The sequence below is a fragment of the Trichoderma atroviride genome, chromosome 2, assembly GCF_020647795.1.
Source record: "Trichoderma atroviride chromosome 2, complete sequence".
In the NCBI taxonomy this organism is placed as follows: Eukaryota; Fungi; Ascomycota; class Sordariomycetes; order Hypocreales; family Hypocreaceae; genus Trichoderma; species Trichoderma atroviride.
In genome coordinates, this window is record NC_089401.1 from 1,310,690 (window position 1) to 1,333,876 (window position 23,187).

A 23,187-nucleotide genomic window follows, 5' to 3' on the forward strand; every position below is an offset into this window, starting at 1 on the left:
AGGTGACTCTTCATCCACCCTTACAAAAACAGGGCAGAACAGAAAGAAGAAACAAAACAAAGATCAAAGAAGGGAGCTATAAAAGAAAGTGTTAAAAAAAAAAAAAAAAGGACACCCCTCACTTTTGTCAAACAACAACAGCAACAAGAACAGGATATCATCTCATCAAATAAAAAGAATAAACTCCTCATGAAGCGGGCAGCAACTTTTTTTTTCTTTCTTCCTTCTTCTTTTTCCCTTCCTTGGATAATAAGATGAGGCAGAGGAAAGAAAGTTGCGCACGTTCTCATACAAAAGACAAGTCATTCCTAGGACCTCCCGACCGTTTCCTCCCAAGACCAAACCCAAAAAGCGAGAGTAGTTGAGAAAAGTGGCAAAATTCTAAAACAAAAAGAAGGGAGAAAAAGCAAAGAAAACTCCATCTGGTAGTTAATCTTTTTTTCTTTCTATTTACCCTTCATCGCTATGCTTGTCTTGCGAGGGCTAAAAAAACAAAGCACAGGGAAGCATTTGCATTACTGTCCCCTGTAACCCATCTTCTCAATATTGCTCAAGATGCCACTGTTCCTCGCGCCATTCGGCCTAGGCAGCCCTCCCACGCTGCCCTTTCCCCGCTCATGCGGCTGTCGAAGCATCGTCCCCGGGGCACGGAGTCCGGAGAGGCGGTTCGCGGGATTGGCTTTCGGTCCCTTGACCGAGTCTGCCCGTCCAATGGTTGGCTGGCGCACCTGCGGCGGTGGCGATCGTATTTCTCGCGGTGGCGGTGATCGCATCTCTCGGGGCGGCGGCGACCGCATCTCTCGCTGGGGTGCAGGCTGCGGCGGAGAGGGTTGACGCGGCGGTGCTGGTGCTGGTGCCGGCGCCTGCTGCGTCTGCATGGCCATGAGCTCCTCCGCCAGCTGAACCAGCTCTCCCTTCTCGACTCTCTCCTGCTGCAAGTTGATGCGCAGCTCGTCATTGTCTGCTCGCATTGTCGAGACAATAGCCTCCAGCCGCTGAACGTCTGCTTCAATCTCCCTCATGGTCGCGTGGTCTCGCACGGATTGTTGCTTCAACTCCTCCATCTCAACAGCGTCAAACTTGGTCATGGTCACGTCGCCACCAGACTTGAGCTTTTCATTCTCCTCAGTCAGCCCTTGGATCTTGACCTCGAGCTCTCGTACCTTCTTCTCCCATCGGTTTTCGTATGACTTCTTCAGCGCAGCAACCTTGGTTTCGTGCTTGCTCTTGTACAGGGTGTGCAGCTCGCGTGCCACCCGCTCAACGGCCATCTCCACCTCACGCGTGTTGCTGGAAGGCTTTTCGGGCGATGCATTCTTCTCCATGTCTCTGCCAGCACGCATGCCGGCCAGCTTGCTTTCGGCCTCCTGGTGCATCATTTCCGACATCTCTCTTCTCTTCTCACTTTCGTCCAGCTGCTGCTCCAATTCGTCCTTTTCTCTCTGAGTCTCGATAATCTCCTCTCTCACAATCCGGAGAACATTCTCCATCTCCTCCTTCAGGGAACGCTCCTCACGCATCTTCTCCATCGTTTGGCCGACCCTCTTCTCGGCATCCACGACGGCTGTCTTGAGAGACTGCACCTCAGCCTCTTTGCCACTTAGCGAAGCCTTGAGCGAGGATATTTCAGATAAAAAGTTGGACTTGAGAGATTCCAGCTCTCGAGCCGTGATGGAAGGCACGTTTCTAGGCGTGTCAAGGTCAATGAGACTGGAGAGCTTGCCGCTGGGTGTCGCCGTCAACGGCAGATTGGGCGTGGTCCGCGAAGGCGACAAGATGTCGCGTCTAGAGGAAATCGAAGACCTATGCGAGCGGCTTGGGCGCTCGTTCAAGTTGTCATCGTCCATCGCATGGGCGCCTCTCTTGCCCGTCGGCGTCCGGCCAAGCTTGGCCAGCATCGCCATGTTGGGCACCGCCGAGAAGCTGCTAAAGGTGCTGACGTCCATGGTGAAATCCTCGTCGCCGGCGGTCGCGTCGCCGCGGTGGTGCGTCTCGACGTCCTCCATGCCAATCGTAGAGTCGCCCGCCTGGCTGTGGTTCGCCGCCTCCTCGTCTTCCTCCTGGATGCCTCTGCGCCGCCGGTCGTCGAAAAGAGACACTGGTCGCTTGAAGCCGTCGCTGTCGGAAACCACCTCGTCGATGCTGGGCGACTGCTCGTTGGCGACCCGCGATATGGTGTTGCCGCCGATGTTGATCTTAACAGGAAACCGGCGATCGGGCGACACTTTGCGAGGGCTGCGCACACCTCCACTTGCCTTGAGCAGCGCACCGTCCAATGAGCTGCGCTGGCTCTCCACAATCCTGAGCGGCGACAGCTCTGTGCCTGACATAATACGGCTGTGGCGGGATTTGACTGGCGACACGCTTTCCTGGCTGGATCGTGCATCGTCGTTTCTGACCCGCGACTCGGGCCTGCTGCTGCTGGACGTCTCCGTCTTGGGCGTGCTGGTCATGCCATCGTCCAAGGCGTCTTCGTATTTCTCGCTTCCAGAGGTGGATGAGGTCGAATTCAGCATTGCGTCGGAGGCCGTCGATGGCGGCGACGACATGGTATGAGAGAAACAAAAAAAAGAAAAAAAAATATTATTTATCCTTCTTTGTCTTTTTTTCTTTTTTCCGTCGCTGACGTTTGACTCCTCCTTTTTTGTTTCCCAGAGGTTGTTTGTGGTTGCGTTTCGTTTCGGTGGTGGAACTTTGGTGTCACTGAGGTGGGTTCAGAAGCAAGCAACCTTGAACCGCTAAGCTTCTCCAGGCTTCCCCCCCAGGGCCACCACCTTGGCCTATTCATCCAAAATATGCGAAGAAGGTGTTTATGCGGCTTTGTTGACCCAGTAACTTTTATGCGTTATGCCGCAACGGGACTAGCCCTGCGCTGATTTTCACGTGAGGGGACATTACAAGAGTTTCACAATCGCTGTAATCCTGGCCACTGCAGGCCCTGAAAGTTCGCTCTACGAGCCCTGAAAAGGCCTTCTGAGGCCCTTGAAAGGGGGCGCTGCGAGCTGCGAGGACACAAGCAGCGCTAGGCTGTTTGTGGCGTCCCGGCCTCGGCCCCGCCATAGCCGAATTTGCGACTTGGTCGTTCCGTCAAAGCAGCCATTCCGGCAATCTGATAAATGCAAATCGTAACGCCTTCAACCACACAATCCCACAATGTCACCGTCGGTCAGTGCAGCAGCCATGCGCCCTGCGGCGGCGCCTCTGCGGAGCTTCATCGCCCGCTCATCTTCTATCCAAACGACGCTGCTTCAGCGATGCGCCATCAGCACAACCGCCCTCCGACGAAGCGACAATTCCACGCCCGGTGAGCTTCAGGTGGGAGAGCTGCAAGGCGCAACATTCCGTGTTGAGCCCCTCCGAAGAGTCGGCGAAGACGACACAACCAAGCGCGCAAGACTGCTTTGTATGTCCACAAAAGGGCTTTTTTATCCATTGCTTCACAAAATCCAGAAAACCTCAAACTAACTACGATTTCTCTAAAGACCAGTCGCGGAAGCGCGGAACCCTCGAGTCGGATCTTCTCCTCTCCACCTTTGCCTCTCAAAACCTCCCGACAATGACAACCGAGGAACTGACCCAGTACGACCTCTTCCTCGACGAAAACGACTGGGACATCTACTACTGGGCCACCCAGAAAGAGCCAAACTCCTCCACCAACCCCTCCGTGACATCCAGCCCTGCCAGCGCCTCCTCCGGCTCCGAATTCATGGAGAGGAAGCAGGACGAGCTGCCCAAGGACCCTCCCAAGGGCGAATGGGCGCAGACCGTGGGCAACTTCAAGCCTGCGTACAGGCCTGTGCCGCAACGGTGGAAGGATAGCCAGATCCTGGAGAAGCTGAGGACGCATGTTAGAAGTAAGAGCGTAAATGGAGGCGAGGGCAAGGGCATGGCGTTTATGCCGCCGCTGGAGTCATGATAGGGAATACCTACATATTGTAAGAAATTAGAATAAAAGATCAAACAAAGCAAAAAGGGAAAAGGGGCAGTCAAATATAAAGGTAAAAGGTCAAAGAATGGTTGGGAAAATACAACAACAATCTCTGCTTCAATGCTTACAAATGTTTTACGACAGCCTCACTCGGATTTGCATGTATTACTTACTAGGCCTCACTTCCTCAACCACTCAGCCTCTTCTCACTACACAAACAGCAGCTCCTAAAGAAAAGACAACTACTCAAGGAATATTTCATTCACACACAAATTACTCGCAAGAAACACTCGATGCTCTATTTTTTTTGCTTTCCAACGTATACTCAATAGCTTTTATTTGTCGTTTTTCATAAATTCGTTACCTAATAACGCAACCCATCCAATGCACCGTCTGTAGTGCTTTTTATGGCTAATAACCAGAGAAGAGAAGGAAAAAAAAGCAAGGGTAAGGTCATAAGGTCATTATCAGGACTTGCCCCGACGTCTTCTCTCATTTCCAAAAGCAAAACCCGCACGTCTTTCGCGAAATAAAACAAATCCTCGGAGCTAAAAAGAGCAGCAAAGAGAAGAAAAGGAAAAAGAAACCAAAGACAAAGGACAAGTCAGGCCAACAAAAATAGCAAAAGAAAATCAAAGACAAAAGCTGAGGCTAAAACATCATGGGAGAAAAACCGCCCCATGATTGACTGTATCTCGCCTGAAGATCATTACAGGTAAATCCTCTAATTTTCTCCGTCCACGCAAACTCCGCCTTAAGAGCCACGGGGAAGAACAATAAGAGAGAACGAGTAAGCCGACAACCGCGTGCCGCCTTCTTTTTGTGCAATTAAATTCCTCCATGCATAAAAAAAAGAGCCGTCACTCATCAGCCATGTACATCCGTGACAGGGGGCATCGTAGATAACATAGAATCGATGGCTAGTCGTGAATTCATCATCGCGTCTTTGGCATGGAGCGAAAGCCCATGAATCGTCTGCGGGTGCAAAGAAACGTAAAAAGTGTAAAAAAAAGTACACGGCAAGGAATGTCGTTACACCCCCATTGGAGGAAAATGAAAATGGCCAAAAGCAAATGGTGCCACAAATCGCTGCAAAGTAAAGAAAAAAAATTATTTCATGACGCCGCCGCTGTTTCCCCCCCACCGTGGTTGACCTTGATATGCTGCAATACCTTGAGAACATGGAACTCAGTGAAACATGAAACTCAAGGCAAAAAGTTCAGATTACGTAGTTTGGTTCTATCGCACGCGGCGGGGAGCTGGGATAGCCGAAGCAGATCGGTTACTCATAGCGTCGTACGTAGGTGCGGATACTGTTGTCTCCAGCATAGTCTTTCGTCGCTTAAGGTCCATTCCCATCTCATCGCTTGTGGGCCGCACGATGTCATCATCGTCGTCCCGCCCCCTCTTCATGCCTTGACCCGAGCCATTCATTACCGGAGGCTGGGTAGCATAGCCGTTTGACATGGTGCTAGGCATGTCGGTGGGCTGTGCATATACGTCGTTGCCCGGGGCGCCGTTCTGTGGCGCCCGGTCGCTTGACATGACATTGTACAAGTTGCTGGTTGACTGCTGAACCCGTTGCGGGGAGTTGTAACCAGTGTGGTGCTGGTAGTAGGGTTGAGGGGGCGCCGCAGTTCTAGGGGTCGCTCGCCCTGAGGCAGGGGGGTGGCTTTGAGAGTTGGCCATATCAGACGGCATGTTTGCATCGTTGGGCATAGCTGCTACGCCAGCTCCGTTGCTGTAGTTGTACGGAGCACGAGCGTGATCATACGAAGCACTGTCATGGGTATACTCCGCCTCATGCTCACCCTCTTCTTCAGGGTGGTTTTGGCCTTGCTGCTCATTAGGACCCTTGGTGTCAGGCTGCTCGCCAGAGATAGCCGCAGGAGGTCGGCTGGCGGGGGGGGCCCATCTCGCTCTTTGTGTACGGGCCAGGCTGGCTGTACATGCGATCCTGCGGAGGATTCGCCGAGTTTTGGTAAGGCGAGTGCTGAGCCGACGGTGCGTTGTACATCGGACGCTGGTTGTCATATCCTTGAGCGGCAGAGGGATAAGATTGCATGCTTTGGATGGAGCCCGGAGGAGTTGCAGCAGGGGTATTGGGCATAGAACGTGCGCCGTTAAGGCCGCCGTCCATTGTCATGGAATTGGCACCTTGTGATCCATTCATGCCTTGGCTCGACCAGTTGAAGCCCTCTGAAGTGGCCATGCTTCCCATCACGCTAGAAGCACTAGTAGGGGGCGTGGGGAAGGTTACTGCCCGATCAAGAGGAGGCCTGCTGGTGGCTGTCTGTGAAGGCAGCGACTGCTGAGGCCCGGGCAGAGCCAATGGGTGGTGTTGTCCGATTGATGGCAAACCAGGAGGAGGCGGGTTTCGCATGGGAACACTCTCGCGTCTTTGTCGGTCAGCGGCGGTCATGACTTGGCTCGTCCTTGCGGGATTCGCGCTAGGATGATACAGGAGAGCACCGATGTTGTGAACAAAGAGCGGGTACAGCATCTCCGTAATCTTCTCCTTGTTTGCAAAGTCCAATGCTCGCTCATACGGAATCCTGTTTTGATGTTAGTCGGAGATCAACTCATCCTCTTTTCTCGCGAAGGGGAAAGGGTGGGGATAGACAACATACCAAACGCCCTTCAAGTGCATGGGGCCGATCTTGACAACATGGCGAACCTTTTCGCTCTTCAAGATGCCGTCTCGACGGCCGCGAGTCATACCAGCGACATTGAGTAGCTTGGTTCCATTAATCATGTGGTTATCTGCCCCCAAATCAAATTAGCAACCTTGTCTTATACTGGAAGAGGCATGTAAACATGTCAGGGGTTGCAATACCTTCTCGCCTAGCAACACAGATGCCTCGAGCCTCAACCTGGAAACAAAGACTGCCCTCATCCTCCCACAGTGTAGCGGTGACACGAGGCTTCATGCCCGGAGGAGGTTGCTGTCCCGTAGTATCGAATCCGACGTACTGGGCTTGGCCAGCCACGCCGGGAATAGAAGGCAGAACAGTTGACTGGTTGCCCATAGGATTTGATACTGACGGGGGAGCAGCCGTAGGGGATGTCATGCCATTGTAGCCATACTGGCTGTAGGGAGCCTGGTTGGAGTAGGGTGAAGGCCCAGGAGGAAGCAACTGAGGCTGGTGTGAATAGTGCGTCAGACCAGAAGTAACGGTCTGAGGAGGGGGCGGCTGCCCAGCTGACATGTGCCCTGCGTAGTACATGTCGGCACTCTGGTTCATCGCGTCGTAACTGACGATGGTAGTGGCCGGCCCCGTGATGGCTTGGGCAGGCAGCGTTGGAGACGGAGTCTTGGGGCCGTTTGACGATGAAACAGAGGTATACGACGACAGAGACCCAGTATGAGAGCTAATTGACGAGGCAATGGAACCAACTCGCGGTGAGGAGGTGTTTGAAGAGTCTGCCTGGTATGGCAGCGGCGGAAGAGACGGCAATCTATCGCTGCTCATAAACGATGAGCGGGAAGCAGCGTGAAAGCCCAAGTACGGGAGGTCAGAAGGCCCTCGGGTCTGCACTTGGCTGTGTGGCAAATCCAGCTTTCCGGTGTTTTCCTTGTTCGTAAGAGCAGAGGATGGGGCAGACAAGAGCAGAGTCTCGTCTGGAAAAGCAGGAGAAGTGATAAAAAAACGACGGAATTCGACGCTAACCACTCAACGAAGAACGCTCGCAATGAAAGAGTCCAAAGTCAATCGGAACGACAGGGCAATTGGGGAGACGGAGGTGGTCCAAGGTGGTCCAACAGGCTCGACAAATGTAGCAGTTGATCAAACGCTTGAGAAAACGATAGAACGACGAGGCGAAACTTTTTTCTTTCTTCTTTGCGAAACAGTAAGGGATACTCGTGATAGAAGCGTTTTTAGTCGTAACAAGGCATCAATATCAATCGTCTCGTCTCAATCGTAAAACATGCGAGGTGGTGTTGCCTCGAAGACGCCGCAGCAAAGACTTGTCAAAGCGCAGCTGAGGCAGGATGAAAAAGTCGGTGATGGAGGCGGTGCAACAAACGCCGCAAGTAGCAGAATACCGGCAGCGAGTGAAGACTGTGTCGAAGTGAGAGGGAGAAGGTCGGTTTTGAGAGGTGGAGGAAGCTTTAAGACGGACCGCAGCTGTGTGCAAACAACTGCAGGCGTTTGTTCGCTTCCTTGTCAAAGTCACCCACTACTGCAATGCAGAGCGATTAGCTGCGTTGAATGCCGGATAAGAGAAACGAAGAGACGGAACGATGCTGGGGCATGAATAATTCTGAAAAGAAAAAAGGAAAAAGACAAGGAGAAGAAAAGTTGGAAAGGAGAAAGGCGGTCGAGGGTTGTGCGGATGGCGGAGAGAAAAGAGAAAGAGATGTAGAGGCTGGCCAGCTTAGCTTATCCGGCAATGTCTCTTTTTTTTTTCCTCTCTTCTCAGTCGGCTGATGACGGTGGGGAACAAGACGCCGCCAACAGGGCAGCGACAAGGACTCAATCAATGCTCGACTTACCTTCGTTCTCGCCTCTCAGTCTCGGAAGCTGAACCACAAGGGAAGAAGAGAGGAAAAAATTGAGGAGGTCGGTGGAGTCGTGAAGACAAGAGAGAGGAAGAGAATCGAAGAGACTGTCGCCAGGCCAGGCTGGGGACGGTTTTGTTTTTGGCGGTTGAGGGGAGGCAGACCAACGGGGCCAGGCCAGGCCAGGCCAGGGAATAGCGGTAGAGTCAAGGTTCGGGTGGGGAACTGAGGCCGCTGCCAGTTGGTTACAGTGGGCGTGGTGACGGTACTTTCACTTCCAGCGGCCGGGACAGTGCGCAGACAGTGGCGGCGCCGCCCCAGGTACAGTACGGCCAGGCGGTACGAGCGACCAGGCGCCGGACCCCTTGGGCGCGTATACAGGTGCGATTGAGGGAGCTAGGGGGTCTGCGCAGGCCAAGCAGCCCGTCGCGGTTAGGCCAGACTGTGGATTGGTAGGCCTGGAGTGGGTTTGCAGAGCTTGGAGGACGTTGACGAGCCACGCAAGGTACACAGTCGGGTGCGATTGGCGTCCATCCCCATCGCCGTACCGACGCCGTTCTGTTCCACTGGCCCTCGCTGGCCCCGGGGCTTGGCCAGGGCACTTGCCGCTGGAGCGCGCTGGACGGGCAGCCTGTGGCGCTGAGGCAAAGCGCGCTTCCATCGACTGGTGCTTGGAGCAGCAAGAGGGAAAAAAAAAATACAGGACGGCCATCTACCTAGCGCTTGGCCCGGTCCAGCCGTTGTCTCTCTTCTCTCCATAGCACTGCTCAGCTCCGGACTTCCCCCCCTCTCGCGCCTCCTCACCGACCTCAGTCTTCCCTCTCGTCGTCCTCCCTCTTCGCCCTCTGTCCCGTCAGCGGCCTGCTGGCTAGGGGCGATATCTTGCCATCCTTCGCCCGTGGAGGCCCAAACGCTGCAGCAATCGACGAACCTTCTTCCTGCCAGCAGCTGCAAGTCTCTCCCGCCACGGCGCCAGCTCCACAGTTGGGCGCGCACTGCGAGCAAGCTTGCAGGAGCTGTCTCCCGAGCGAAAAAGAGCACGGTACTTGGTACCTGTACGTGCAGACGTGCAGACGTGCGATTTGGGGTGGAGCTGGGCGTCCAACGCAGGGCCTGGGTCTGGACAAGGGTCCGAGGGGTGTGCCAGCGCGGCGTGGGTGGATCAGCGTAGCACCAGGATTCGTTCGATGGGGTCAAGGTGAGGTGGTGATGGACGATGGTCGTTAGCAAGAGCTACGGCCCACCCATACTTGTCGACAGGGGACGGACGGACAACGGGCAGACGGGGCTTCCGGCCAAATCCCAGAGTGCTGACGGCGCTTGCTTGGCTGGCGCTGCCCTTTGCTGCCGTCAACAGAGCTCTGCTTTGCTTTGCTGTGCCCTTTTTGACTCTCGTCCACCGCTCTCTCGCGCTCCCTCCGTCTGTCTCTGGCCGCCGGTAACGCGTTGTCTCTGTCCCCTTGCTAGGTAGCCATTGGGCGTGGCCTGACATCCTTGGATCTTGGACCGTGGACCACTTCTTACTCCAGAGACCAGGCTCGAGCGAGTCTACTTGCACCTGTACTGTACTGTACAGTACTGTATACCCGGACATGGACCCTGCTATCAGTCTGAGAGCTCTCTCACTCCTGCTGCGGATACGGAGCACGGTGCTACATGAGACTAGGGTTGATACGATTAGACAATCGCATCAGAGATCTTGCCTAGATAAGACGATTCTGGGCTGGGGGGCCGGGCAATGGAGAATGCGCTAGCCACCTTGCGATGACTTAGCGAGAGCGCAGGCTAATGTCACGGTGCTCCGTCCTGCTACAGTACTGTCTTCCCGGAGAATGATGTACTTTGAGCTCTCGGGGGGAGGCACGAGCGCTTCTCTCTCGCTCTCTTGAGAAGCCTGAGAGGAGGGGGGTTAATATCCATCGACTTCCCGTCCCTGCCTTGGCATCATGTCCTAGCGGAATTGCTACGAGCACCATGATCTCGCCAAAGAGCCTTTAGCGTCTTGATGCTCCCCTTGGGATTTACAAGCACGAGCGGTGCGCCGTATGCCGGCACCGAAGATCCATGGCAAAAATTGGCCACCAGTGCGATACCGACACAAGTTCGGGTCATTGGCTCTTTTGCCTGCCTGCCCATGCTAGTCTAGTAGTGGCCTAGTCGTCGGCCGACAAAGCATTTTCAAACTGGTCCGACTGTTTTCACCAGTGGCTGGGCCACCGTCAGCAAACCTATTCATTACTTTGCCCTGCTCAGGCGTTGCCGAGACAAGTCCATTGCACTCTTTGTTGCTTCCGTCTCGATGCTACAAGCTTTCTGCTTAGTCGATCCTCTCTCGGCGCCCTTCTCCGCCTTGATCCTCGCAACATTGGCAAAATCCAGGCAGCATGTCAACTGCTCAAGCACATATCATGTAGGCCAAGTCTTAGCTCCATACTTAGCTGTACCAGCAAGCTTTGAGGGAGTCCGAATCTCAGCTTTATCCTGAGCATATAGCCGGCTACAGGCCTATCTGGAAGAGCGCCATGGTTTTAACCTTGTGGTGGCGCAGACACCAATCTAAAGGCCATTCTCCGCTGATCAGCACAATGTTATGCCATGAACTGGCGGACAGGCCTAATGCTTCAGGTTGTCCTCGTAGACGGCTGCGTTGTATGCTCAGCAGCTGCGTCGATATGCCGCAAAACTCTGTTCAAGCACTAAGTCGTATAGCTCTGCGTTAATAACGGTGCTAAGAGCAGCGGCTGCACAAACACGTGCGTGATACCCAAGTTCTGGTAGCGTTTCCATTCATTGTTCCTCGGCCGGTTCCTGAAAGTATGAAGCTTGAGTTCTCCGCTAACTCTGGCTAGTATACTGACTAACACCAGCCCGCTCTCAGCCTTCGTATTCCACCTCTGCCGTTGCAATTATCAACGTGATCGTTTGCACCTGCGCTATCCGCTCGGGTACACGGAACGCTCCTCAAAAGTGATAGCACATGAGTCGGATGGAGCAAAATGCGTTGAGATGACAGAGCTAATTGGCATGGACAAAGTCAAAAAGAAGTTGAGAGAAATATCCGGCCTCGTTAGCATCGCGGGCTGAAGCAGCTACGGCTCGGGCTGCTAGCCCGGCGCACAGCCTCTGCAGGTACTCGGGCTTTGCGGAGTGCTCTAGTAAAGTCTGGAGGGCGTGAGCTGCGCTATGATGATGCAGCTCGAGCAGTGAGTTATGCCGTACACACAACGATGGATGATCTGTTGGGCTTGACAGGGACGTGGCGCTGTCAACTGAGAGGCACCGGAATGCGCCGTTGCGGCTTGAAGTTAGTACCTGTAAATGCCCCAAACGTTGAGTACGAAGTGCCCTCGATTCAGTATTGCCGATAAGTGGCACCTGCTATCTTGCCTGGGCCTTGAGCCACCCCGCCTTCCGATCGACGTTTCGCAGCGATCCAAGGCAGGCGCAGTACACAAATCTGGGCTCGTCGAGAATAGCTGCCCATGCTCGCCCATTCTCGCGATGGCAAAGGCCAATTCTCTTCCTCATCTCCATCCACTCTGATGCTCCATCGCTCGTCCGGCTTCGCCAAAAGTGCCGCGATAATTCAGGGTAGGCAGCGTTTCCGCCGAAACCCGCCGAAAATAGAAGCGGAGCTACGACACGACATGCCCAGTACAAACCGCCTCTGTCTCCACGGACTTTTGGCGACCGCATGGGATTTGCAAGAGGTGGTCGATTAAGGCGATCTGGCATGGCATGGTGCCGACATGCACCCAGAGCCGCGAGGCACGATGCACGCACGATGCACGCACGCACGATGGGGAATCACGCACATTCGCATCAGGAACAGAGTTCCACGATGCATCTTTTCTGCATTGGCCACGGCGCATGGCTAAGCTTCCAGGATCATGCATGCTGGGGCAGGCACTCCTTCATGGGCGCCTCTGCAAGCCCGCCTTCGCGCCGGTGGCTCGACATAGCACTTGCAAGCCATTGAGTTTGTTGGCCGGGCCATGATCCCAGGCGCTGTGGTCGTATAGGCTCTGGATCCCTCGGCTCCGGCTAGCTAGCCCGCAGCCATGGCGAAGACAAGTAGCATTTGCTGCAAATTTGCCTTCGAGCCGACGACCATAGGCCCTTTGCTAATCCTAGGCTTGTATGGCTGTGTGGTGAGACATTCGCCCACAAAGATTTAGTTTGCAGCCAATAGCATTGGCCTCGTCCCAACTACATCACTGCTAAAGACACCGAAAAAGTCTCTCATTAGCTCCCGCATATATATGCCTACCTACTATGCACTATGCAGCGCTTACCGAGAGAGACTCGTTTGCGCACAAAAGAAAAACAAAGCAAAATACTGTAGGAAACACGGCAAACAAGATTGTCAACCCCAACGTCACATGCAATTCCCGATCTACGCCTTCGCCTGGGCCTAGCGTTTACTTTGGCTACAGGTGGACCGAACGCTATCTGCATCATTTTCTGATACGACCCCGATGATCATGGCCCCAGAGCCAGCTTTAGCAACCACCATCTTCTCAATCATAAACTTAAGCCAACCCTCCAATTCATCGGAGAAATTAGGTCAATCGCGGTCCCTATTGCTATAGGGGGACTCGGCTGGCATCGCTCAGTCCACCCAATTTCTCTCCACTGAAAGCATAGCTGCCATGATTCGAATTTGCGCCTTGTTGGTCGTACAATGAAACTGCCAGGACCATAAAGCTTCGAGATCCTATCTATGGTTTATACAGCCTTCCGTACAAGTAGTACGTGCATACAGCCTGGCAACCCCACAGTTTAGAAGATAAACCAACCAGGCGGGCGTTTTGAGATCACCAAGGACCTGGCATGTGTGGAGAGGCGCAAGTGTAAGCGCAAGTGCGTTTGCAAGGACTTCCCTGCTAACCGTTGCGATCCCGGAGAAGTTCATTCCGCATTGCACACTGCCGCGGAATACGGCTGTTCGTGGGAGGCGGCTGTTCGCTCCTCTTGCGCCTCGGTTCTCGCTCGTACCTACAGTAGCAGCAGGATCTTGTTCCAGGCTTTTCCCGCAATGCTCTACTCATGTTTGCGCATGCCTTGATATGGCGAGCGAGGATCTGATATCCGCGACATGCCGGCTTTGGGATGTGGTGCCACTGCAGAAAAGGAGTGGGGTGCTGCCGACCGAATGCAAGATTCCGTCGGGGACTAAAGCGCCGCTCATCTTGCCTGATGCACGCTTACCATCGCGTGTGCAAGAGTCCGTACTTGCATAACCACAACATGCATGCCTTTGACACGGCTTTGCCTACCAAGAGTGTCTTGCACATATCTTGCATGAATGCGTTATGCACACTCGGTAGACAAAGCCTGTCGACCATGTTTGTCACCAACGACGCTGAGGATTTCTTCACGACCCGAGTCACAACCGCGATATGCCCACAACAAAAGGCGTTCGCCATGCTGTGTACGGATGCTCAGCTTGAGACTCTATACTAGCCTCTATGAGGGATCGATTACCCACGCCATCTCTCGACTCATGGACCATGTCCCGACATCCGCTCCCGTATTAGCATGAAAAAATTGGGGGGAGTTTTTTTTTCTAGGTTCTTCACGCGTGTGTACAAGGCGGCACTATATCAATCATCTCGGTGGCTCATACCAGCCCTGAAGGGTTGGCAGCATCTTTTACAAACATGTGAGAACTCTGCCTCTCTTTTTCTCTCATTCAGGTGCCTGTTTTAGAGCCGCTAACTGGTAGCAAAAGGTCCATCGCAACACAGCTGCAATCTCTCAAGTTTTTCAAAGTACCATGGCTAAAAGAAGTGGGAGGTTGTGTTTTTCGCACTGTACAAAGGTCACTTGCCCCGTACCGGTACTTCTTACCAGCCATCTATTATTGAGGCATGGCCTGAGCGTAGGGGAAGGTGGAAGAGAAGGGAGTGGAAGATGAGGGGGAGGGGGGGTATGGATTGACAAGCTCCTTTCGCCTTCTCTTTTGACCTGCTCTCGCTCTTTTTGTGAGATTTTCTCCCTCAGTGTACGGCTCACGAGAAAGAAAACTCGGTTTACGACGAAACAGATGGCCAGTATAAGCATGGACGAGACCCAGCTCAGACAGCGTTCGAAATCGTCTCCAATTGAGAATTTACATCGTGGGCGGTCTTCGTATCTTACCGGGAAAATCTTGCAGGGCGGGGAACAAGAAACTCAGCCAACTAGAGTGGTTGTGGTGTCTTGCATCTGGGGAGGCTTGACAGCTGGCCGTTCCCCACTGGCTGTATCATCTCGCCAGCACGTTTCAACAAAGGACACATGGCCAGCCACACAACCAACTCGCTCCCGGGAGTTACTAGTATATTTTTGGCCATGATCTTGATCTTTTTTTGTCTTGCTTCGGTACAGCCATCACGCAGCACACGAAAGACGAATAAGATGGATAGCTGGTTCCCCATGAGCGTGTGCCAAATTGTGACGGCCTGGTCCGGCGGCGGGAAGTAGTGAAATATACGAATCAAACTCAACGGAGCGGACGTTGATAATACAAGTGCGGTGAGTAAAAGTATGCTGCTTCGTGTACTTCGTACCCAGTTGTGATCACCATTTGAGCCTAATAAACAGGGCAGGGAGTTGCCACTCGGCGGGATACTCTTGTACTATGTATAAGCAAACAGAACACAGGCTTTGGCAGTCCTCCCTCGACGCAGTACATGCTAGTGCTGCTAGCGATAACACGGATACGCGCCCAATCATCGCTCATGCACTTCGTTCAGGAGCCGCGAATGGATTATGAATGCTCAGCTAGCAGCGTTTACTAATGTCATCAAGTGACAGCGGTTGTTGCTGCTTCCTTCTCGGCTCTCGTCCCATGCGAGCCAAGAGGTGGGCACTCTGTTCTGCTAGCTACTGATACGCTGCACATTGTGCGCGCTGCCCGAGACTCACTATGCATGACATGCTGCAGAGGTATGAAGCATGAGTTGATCTGGCATACGGCTATACAGACAACCCTAGCCGAAGCATCCCATTCCCCAGCCTTGCTTCGCTGCGGGCTGCTGGCCAAAGCCTCGAAAATGGGTCAACCATCTGCGTTTGACTTTTTGTTTAGAAGGCGTTATTCTCTTCCAGGGATTACCCAAAGTGCCAAGGTCAAATTCAATGGATTAACTGATGCGTAGTAGCACTTGAAGATGACTTTGAGCATCAGGACGAGTAGGTATTCCGTCAGATACTCACAGCAAAGAGCGAAACACTCTCTGGGCTTGTTGTGGAAGGGGTTATGGGCCAGCGGTATACCTGCATTGCGCGATAGCATCCGTCCTTCTGCTCTTCCGTCCAGAACTCAGTCCAGCGCGTTTTGGAAGACCTCCGGCAATGACGTTTTCGTGATCCAAGCATTGATGCCATTGTATTGGAAGCACTCGCACAGATACGAGTGAAAATTGCCGTACACAGAGTAACACTCTCAGAATCTGTGACACCAAGCCTACACACCACGCGGGCAGGTCGTACTTTGCAAAATACTAGTTCAATGACTTGAGGCCCCCAGGGCGCCGACGATCTATTTTGCTGTCATACAAGCTCCGGCAAAATTTCGAAGCCTGCGTCGCAATCCAAGCTCGATACTCACGTTTCTGCGCCACCAGTTTTCGGTCTCCCCAATCAGATCATCAAATCGCTCTTTCTCTTATAAGGGATGAGTGAGTGGGCGTTTCACCAGCTCACCCGAATAATTTCAGCAATGTGTTAAGGTGCTTTGGTGAGATCCTGCCATAGGTCGAAGCCAACTGATCCTTTCATTTCTAATATCATAGACCCAAGCTCGAGGTTGAGATGGCGGCAGAGTCCCTGCAGCCTTGCTCCTACTTGTAGCTTGAAGCTTTGTTTAGAATGATACAACCCAGAAGAAGAGGGGGAGGGGTGGCCATGCTAGCTTGCTAGCACTTGCATGATGCACAGCGGCTATGTATGTCTAACATTTATCCAATCAATATGCTTCGCGTGGAGACTCCAAGTGGCATGGGTACCCTCCTGAGCCGTTTCAAGACCACCAGCCACTTCCAGCCCTCCGTTTTTTTCCTTCTACTTGTAAACCGCCATGGAGTACAACGTACAAGTAGTATGTACATAGAGACAACTACGTACTAAGCACGACTAGTGATGGTACTCAGAGAGGCAGGGAGAGATGGCATCAGCAGAATGCCCTCGCTTGCTACACTCTGTGATATCAAGTTGGCCAAGATGATACAACCAACATATCCCTTGGCATGCTGAAATGGTCTCTATCCGACACGCCACATGGTACCATGGCTGAACTTGATGCTCTCCACCTTGTGTGTCGGTGTCAATTTCGGTGGAGGTTGTCGCTCTCGTTTGGTAGATCCTACATTAGGCTTCCCGTCTCCTTTGGCGTCCGGATGCGAGCAAGTACTTCCGTCAGCCAGCAGGAGAGAAGGATACCGACTCCGGAGCAGCTGGGCGGCGCTCCCCGTAATGCACGTTCTTGCGGGATGGGTACCTACTCATGCTGAGTGTTGCTGAGTTTTAACTCACCCACGACCGGGCCTGGCAGAAGCGTGAACTCTAAGTACGGGAATATAGTAACCAGGCCTTCATTACGTTGCCGGCTGAAGCCCGCAAGATCTTCCCACCTCTGCTGAAGCTTCATACAGTGCAGAATTCAAGCCTCCAAGCCTTGATCCTGGTCGAATTGGTCATGGCATGGAGACGTCTGGTTTCTCTCGGCTGTGTAGCATTGGCACTTGGGTTTCCTGCTGATGGCAATCTCGCCATTTCTGACATCCGCTCTCTATCCTCATATGGCTAAGGGCACGAGTACCTATTCCTGCAACAGCTTCCGGTCCGGCTAGAATGGGAAAGATGTTTTCTCTTCTTTTTCAGCTTCTCAACACGACAACCCACCCATGCAAAGACCATTGGCCATGGGCTGGGTCGATCGAACTGGTGGCTGCGGTCAAATTCACGGGGGGATTTTTTTTTTTCCCTCTCTTCTTTTCCGATTCCTGATTTTGCTCCCAGGGCTTACGAGTACTAGAGACGAGATGAGTCTTTGGTATCATGCGGTGGTTTTTTTTTAGCGACTCCAGTGGCCAGGGCGGCGAGGGTCCTCAATATCAGCCAGACCAATGAGAGCACACCACGTCTCTGCCATACCACACCAGATCCCGCGCAGGGCCACCGTCCGCCGCCGTCGCCGGGGCTGTTGTGTGGCTTCCCACCCTAGCACCAGCCAAGAACGTCAACTCCTCCGCAGGGCTGGACCTCCTGTGGGAGCATTCGGACCAGAGAAGGGCGGTTTTGTCGAGCCAGCACATCCAGCGTCTGTTGGAGCTTCAAGGATGAGCTATCCAATTACTCAATGGATGTTCATAAGCGAAGCCATAGAGGAGCCCTGCGACACGGGACTAGTGATTGCTTAGGAATTGGGCTCTTGCTCTCTGATCTTCGTGCTCCTCACCCTTCTTCCTCTGCCGAATCTAGAAGCTAGCGTCTGCCGCCGGATTTCTCTTGATGCTGCACCCTCGAACAACCACGACCCCGGTGATGGTTTCTTGCCTCGAAGTCTCCAATTTGCAAGTCCCTTCACTATAGAGTACTACGTGCAAACAGCATGGCTAAGACAAACAGGAAAAGAGGCCTGAGCCTTGAAGCCTGAGCAGAAGAAATTCAAAAAATCCACGCTGGTTGATTATTATGGTGGGTGCGGCTTCATACAAGTGCGCACTTGCCTGCAGATGGATGGGACAAGCGTGTATTTTTGGTGAGACTGGCCCCGGCTCGGCAGATGTATACCATCGACCTGTACGAAGTACGGGTACAGTCTACAGATACAAGTACATGCGCAGAAGAAAGGTCCGCTTCACATGGAAGGCCGAGGGTTGTTCTATATGACTTCCCCTCACCATTTTGCTGTACGATAACAATGCCCACTAGTTCTACCCTATTTGTGAAGTACATGTCTGCGATGTACAATATAACGACTGTTCCAAAGGAACCAGGGCACTATCGAAAAGCAAACGGCTTGTCAAGGGCAGAATAATTTCGCCATCTGTCAGGTTTAGGGGTCCCCAAACGGACGAGGTAAGACAAGATGAGGCGAAACGATGGTATATTTGATGGCAACTCGCAGGCAATCACTCTTCTTCTCAAGAAATTGGCCACCATGGCGAAAGACGCCATACGAGGCTCAATGCTACGGCTTCTGCTGGATGTACTAAATCGGGTCCAGTACCTTTTCATTTTCAACGCCCGTTTGCGTAACTATTTTATACGGCTTAACTCTTGATAATCTGTGGCTACCAGGATGCTCGCGGTCGTCGTGTTGTCTCTGGCTTTCAATCCCCTTCAGCCAACCAACCAGCACAGACCGCTGGACTGTCTTTCCCTGCGAATTTCCACAGTCCTAGTGACATACTGTTTATTAATGAAAAGGCAGTCTCACCTGAGCACGATACAAATAGGTACTACAAGCAAATAAACGGCATAAACGTCTAGTTAGGCCAGCTAACTCCGGCAGCTGCTGTACTGTACAAACGATACATATACATACGCATGTTGCGTGTACAGTAGCAGCTGGGAAATAATAGCGTGATGGATCGATCTTTGGCGTGGTCAATCCTCCGTCCTTTCTTCTCTCAATTCACGCTCGTGCAGTCTCCAGAAGCTGTTTGCTTCTTTGGAACCACGTGGTCAGTGCTATATGTACTCTGCAATTCGACGTCCGTTTGCTTCTACACCGAGTGGAGCATATGCCCGGAGGAAGAGGACGTGACATGCCGTGGTTCGCTCTTTGCCCACGTCTTTTTCGGGGCTCTGCCGGCAGTCTGCTCAGACCGAAACTTTTCTCGGCCGCTATGGATTTCTATGTCCGACGATGGCCACATTTCCCTACGATGGACCCTCCGGAGTACTATCCCCTTCTTCCATCGTCTTGCCGCTCAAAACTGGAGACGTTGATAGACCTGGGTCTTGGTGGTCTAGTTGTCTAGTTGTCTAGCTTCTTGGTGGCTCCATTGCCTAGCGCCTCGCTCTCCCCTCACCGCTTATTGCGTTGCTCGCGCGCATGCTGATGGATTAACAGCCCCTTCCCTTGCATACCCGATTTTGCATGGTGCCACTCTGGAGGGGGGCGTGCGGATGGGGGCGTGCGGGCGATTCGGCTGGGTTGACGGAGGCTCTCGCTGGCCCAGCCATTTTTTCTCCAGTACGGTACTAGGTACTCCTCACAAATCGTCCTGTGAGCCCGCTCAAACCATTCTACTGATACGTACTTTCTCCTTCTTGTCTTGTGCTGGGGCCTTTGCCAGCTCAGAGGTAACGGGGGGGGGATGGATCCGCCCGCCAACGACACGGTCCGTGGGCAGACTGCAGAAGTCCTTTCCCATGGCCACGGTACAAGTCTGTGGTCAAGCTGTTGGTGGCTGTTTGCTAGACTGATGATGTCTAGGGGGGAGCAAAGGCGCGTTTCGAATTAGAAGACGGGAAAAGAATTGCCTTGCCAACCGTGGTAGTCGAGGCATACGACGAGACTGATACCACCAAACGCAAGTATGCAAGCAATACTGCCTATTCGTACATGGGATGTGCAGCTGTAGGTCCAAAAGCAAGAAGGGCAAATTAGGTGCAGCCGGGGCCACGGCTGGCGGCAAAGAGGGCAAAAACAAAAAAAAAAAAAAAAAAAAAAAAAAAAGGAAAAATAGAGCCATGACAGCTGCCTGCGTTGGGGGTGGCCAGGGCCGGCCCCCGGTCCTCTCCCCCCTCGTCATTGATGCTCCTTACAGCATGATCACCATCACATATGTACAAGCAAAACGAAACGCTGGCGAGAAGGGAGCTCTGCCGATAGGAGAGCTAGAGTGGCTGGCAAGGGCAAGCGCCCGTAATCGCACTTATTATAGCACTCGAGATGGGTACCCTGTGTAGTACGCTGCGTGGCCGATGGCGTTAAAAAGACATGTCCGAGCTCACAAAGATCTGGGAGATTGATACGGTTTGGCTTCTTCCTCTCTCGTCTCACGCAAGCAGCATGTGTTGGGATGTACAGCATTCAAGTGCAAAGGGTGCCAACTGTGGGGATACATTAGCTCTCATGCTGCATGAACAATGAATGAGTAGGGTGATTGTCAACAAAGCTCCATGATCCCCCAGTTCAAACGCAATGGCTGGGCTTTGTATGCTCGTGTGAGCATGTGGGCATGTGAGCTAGAAGACGGACGGAGGCGTTGAGGCACAAAGTATTGTGTCGCGTACGGCACTCGCATGAGGTACCAGTATGTGAATCTGGTATGTACGTCTCCAACTGACGTACATACATACATGTGCATGGAGGCTCATCTGTCTTGCCCGTGCATGGCACACTATCTCACCTTGGTAGCCTGCAAGGTGGGGATTGGCTGGAAGCTTCCGGGACTCCGTATGTAGGTGAGGAGAAGCGACATTGAGCAGCAGCCGCCGCCGAGGCATACAGCTCAGCTCTTGTACGGTCGGTGAGGAAGACCGCTGAAGAGGAGAATGATGTTTGCAAAGAGAAGAGCATGCCGAGCGGCATGGCGCTTTGACGGGTTGGTCTATGTAAGTCACCCCGCCCTTGTTGAGAGATTAAACGGTATGGACGTGGCATTCTATGTGATACCTGGTAGTAGTACTACTACTACTTCTGGTACTACCGGTGCTGGGACCCCCATGTTCTGGCTCATATCACATTAATGAGCGGTTGCATAGCCGAGATCTCAAGGCCGAGGCTTTGCATCGAATGGTGCTCTGTACTGTCAAATCAACAAGTGTTGACCGCAAGTAAAGCAGGCAAGCAGCATCGTATGCTTCGAATCTGGCGGGGGACCCCGACTAGGATCTGCAGCGAGGCGGCCCGGAGGCTGATGCTGCCCCCGTCGAATCCCACAAAAGCTCGCCGTGGTTTTCAGTCGAGGGACTGCGGTCTAGACAAAGAGCACGGGGCACAGGGCTTTGCGCATGCGCGCATACGCAGAAGGAGAAGCAGCCCACGAAGTGTATGCAGCAGGAGCATGCAGCAGGAGGACTAGAGTATAGGAGGGAAAAGCCAGGAAAGCCTGCAAAGCAGGTATGACGCGCATATGCAGAGAGGTGAGATGCCGTGGTTCATGATCTGGTAGGGGGGAGAGGTGCAAGAACGTGCAGCAAAAGTAGGGGGAGGGCCCCTTGTAGGACAAAAACCTGCCACAGCCGCGTCGTTGGGAAAAGAGCTGGCTGAGCGAGCTGGTTGTGCATGAGCTACCAAGTACCTAGTAGAGGTGCCTGGCCTGCGGTTTTACAGCTGATGTAGTTTGTCTTTTTTTCTGGATAAGGGAGAAGTGTTGTGAACCGTGCCATTGCTTCTTTTGCAGAGGCTGAAAAGGCAGGGGTTGTTGGCGAAAGAGATGGAGCTCTTGAGAGAGACACAATCACCCGTCTACAAACGACGTTGAAGAGATCATCTTTTTCAAGCACGGTCTATTGGATTCTTGATTAAACATCAGAGCATCGAGATGGACGTCTCTCAGCTTCGACGCTTAAGTGTTACGCTTCGTCTACAATATGGGAAACAGGCTTGTAAGAGGAGCTGAGAGGATGAGGTATGATGAGACAAGTCGTAGTCAGGAAAGAAGCTTAACAGGTATAGCAGTCATTGGTCACACGGACTATAATTTGCTGACGAGACGTGCTTAGGAAATGAGTATCGCCCTTCATTCGAAATAACAAGACGAGACGAGACACTTTGCGAAATTTACATGATGGACTTCCATGAGCGAGGGTTTCCTCTCACGAAACAGGCGGCCTCTAAACGCTGCCGCGGAGATGATGCAATAGAAGACGGAAGGATGAGATGGGGATCGCCGGAAGCAAGCCAAAATCCTCGTGCCTTGCGTGCTCTAGTGAATTGATAGCGTGTCTATCTGGTTGATCCGTGTGACCATCATGGTGACGGCTCAGGCAACAAGGCTCGAGGATGAGCATTCAAAGTGGCACGAAGAACAAAGTATCTGCAGCACACTTCTACGGCTGGACCCTACATCCGGCTGCTGTCAAGCAAGCTGCCGCAAGAGCCAGCCAAGCGCGCCAGGCTGTGCTTTCAACGCGGGTAGCGGCTGGGGGGGTGTCTTCGGCGCCGGCAGGGATTTCATCTGGCGGGATCGAGCGCGTGAGATTTTGACATGATGGATGGACAAGACAGCGAGCAAAATGCACAGCGGCAGTGGCAAGACGGTTGGTGTAATGGTGGTGGTCTGTTCGCCCCCTTGACAGGAGGAAGCCGAAACACATGGAAGTGCTGCCCGACTTACACCGCGTGGTGGCGAAGCTCAAGAGCGGTGGCAGAGCGGGATGGCAAACGGGATGGCATGGCAAGGACAGAGTGCAGCGTGGCATAGCCCTGATGCTCTCGCCAACGCACCGGCAAGGCACCATGCCTGAGCCGGGCATAATATGCTCTGGCGACACGAAATCGAACGATACTCTCGCCCTCTGGCATGGGTGGCTCTGGTGAGATCTCTCTTTGGAGGAGCGCGGTGCAGCACGGTCATGTGACCTGGCGTCAAACAGGCGCTGTGGCTCACGACGCTTTAGCGGCACAAACGCGCTGAAACGCGGGTCCTGAGGCAGTTGGTGCTGGGCAGAGACGCCTAACGAATGCTAGGAGGCTCGGCGCGCACATTTTGTTTGCTCCCTGGAAAAACATGGAGTTGATGGAGGCCAGATCTCGCTGGGGAGCTGACACGATCGCCAACAGCGGCAGCCGCGGACAAGAGAATTG

At 53.2% G+C, this 23,187-nt stretch overlaps 10 protein-coding genes across 10 annotated transcripts; 3 read left to right on the forward strand and 7 right to left on the reverse strand.

Moving 5' to 3' along the window:
• Nucleotides 1–515: 515 nt before the first annotated feature.
• TrAtP1_003163 (uncharacterized protein) lies at nt 516–2,549 on the reverse strand (the record flags this gene model as incomplete). Its single annotated transcript, XM_014087418.2, has 1 exon — nt 516–2,549. The coding sequence occupies one exon, from the start codon at nt 2,547–2,549 to the stop codon at nt 516–518; it is 2,034 nt and encodes a 677-aa protein (XP_013942893.1).
• Nucleotides 2,550–2,939: 390 nt separating this feature from the next.
• TrAtP1_003164 (uncharacterized protein) lies at nt 2,940–4,201 on the forward strand. Its single transcript, XM_014087725.2, has 2 exons — nt 2,940–3,403; nt 3,483–4,201. Exons 1-2 carry the CDS (start codon nt 3,154–3,156, stop codon nt 3,914–3,916), a joined length of 684 nt encoding a protein of 227 aa, XP_013943200.2. The 5' UTR covers nt 2,940–3,153; the 3' UTR covers nt 3,917–4,201.
• Nucleotides 4,202–5,167: 966 nt separating this feature from the next.
• On the reverse strand, nt 5,168–5,647 carry TrAtP1_003165 (uncharacterized protein; the record flags this gene model as incomplete). Its single annotated transcript, XM_066111769.1, has 1 exon — nt 5,168–5,647. The coding sequence occupies one exon, from the start codon at nt 5,645–5,647 to the stop codon at nt 5,168–5,170; it is 480 nt and encodes a 159-aa protein (XP_065967848.1).
• Nucleotides 5,648–5,789: 142 nt separating this feature from the next.
• On the reverse strand, nt 5,790–7,401 carry TrAtP1_003166 (uncharacterized protein; the record flags this gene model as incomplete). The annotated part of the gene is made up of 3 exons (XM_014087726.2): nt 5,790–6,483; nt 6,559–6,691; nt 6,765–7,401. 3 exons carry the CDS (start codon nt 7,399–7,401, stop codon nt 5,790–5,792), a joined length of 1,464 nt encoding a protein of 487 aa, XP_013943201.2.
• Nucleotides 7,402–8,042: 641 nt separating this feature from the next.
• On the reverse strand, nt 8,043–9,093 carry TrAtP1_003167 (uncharacterized protein; the record flags this gene model as incomplete). The annotated part of the gene is made up of 2 exons (XM_066111770.1): nt 8,043–8,113; nt 8,763–9,093. 2 exons carry the CDS (start codon nt 9,091–9,093, stop codon nt 8,043–8,045), a joined length of 402 nt encoding a protein of 133 aa, XP_065967849.1.
• A 501-nt stretch (nt 9,094–9,594) lies between these two features.
• Nucleotides 9,595–10,309, reverse strand: TrAtP1_003168 (uncharacterized protein; the record flags this gene model as incomplete). Its single annotated transcript, XM_066111771.1, has 1 exon — nt 9,595–10,309. The coding sequence occupies exon 1, from the start codon at nt 10,024–10,026 to the stop codon at nt 9,595–9,597; it is 432 nt and encodes a 143-aa protein (XP_065967850.1). The 5' UTR covers nt 10,027–10,309.
• Nucleotides 10,310–11,810: 1,501 nt separating this feature from the next.
• TrAtP1_003169 (uncharacterized protein) lies at nt 11,811–12,167 on the reverse strand (the record flags this gene model as incomplete). Its single annotated transcript, XM_066111772.1, has 1 exon — nt 11,811–12,167. The coding sequence occupies one exon, from the start codon at nt 12,165–12,167 to the stop codon at nt 11,811–11,813; it is 357 nt and encodes a 118-aa protein (XP_065967851.1).
• A 1,363-nt stretch (nt 12,168–13,530) lies between these two features.
• Nucleotides 13,531–13,898, forward strand: TrAtP1_003170 (uncharacterized protein; the record flags this gene model as incomplete). The annotated part of the gene is made up of 2 exons (XM_066111773.1): nt 13,531–13,599; nt 13,659–13,898. 2 exons carry the CDS (start codon nt 13,531–13,533, stop codon nt 13,896–13,898), a joined length of 309 nt encoding a protein of 102 aa, XP_065967852.1.
• A 5,112-nt stretch (nt 13,899–19,010) lies between these two features.
• On the forward strand, nt 19,011–19,376 carry TrAtP1_003171 (uncharacterized protein; the record flags this gene model as incomplete). Its single annotated transcript, XM_066111774.1, has 1 exon — nt 19,011–19,376. The coding sequence occupies one exon, from the start codon at nt 19,011–19,013 to the stop codon at nt 19,374–19,376; it is 366 nt and encodes a 121-aa protein (XP_065967853.1).
• Nucleotides 19,377–19,890: 514 nt separating this feature from the next.
• TrAtP1_003172 (uncharacterized protein) lies at nt 19,891–22,905 on the reverse strand (the record flags this gene model as incomplete). Its single annotated transcript, XM_066111775.1, has 2 exons — nt 19,891–20,008; nt 22,718–22,905. The coding sequence occupies 2 exons, from the start codon at nt 22,903–22,905 to the stop codon at nt 19,891–19,893; spliced, it is 306 nt and encodes a 101-aa protein (XP_065967854.1).
• Nucleotides 22,906–23,187: the final 282 nt, after the last annotated feature.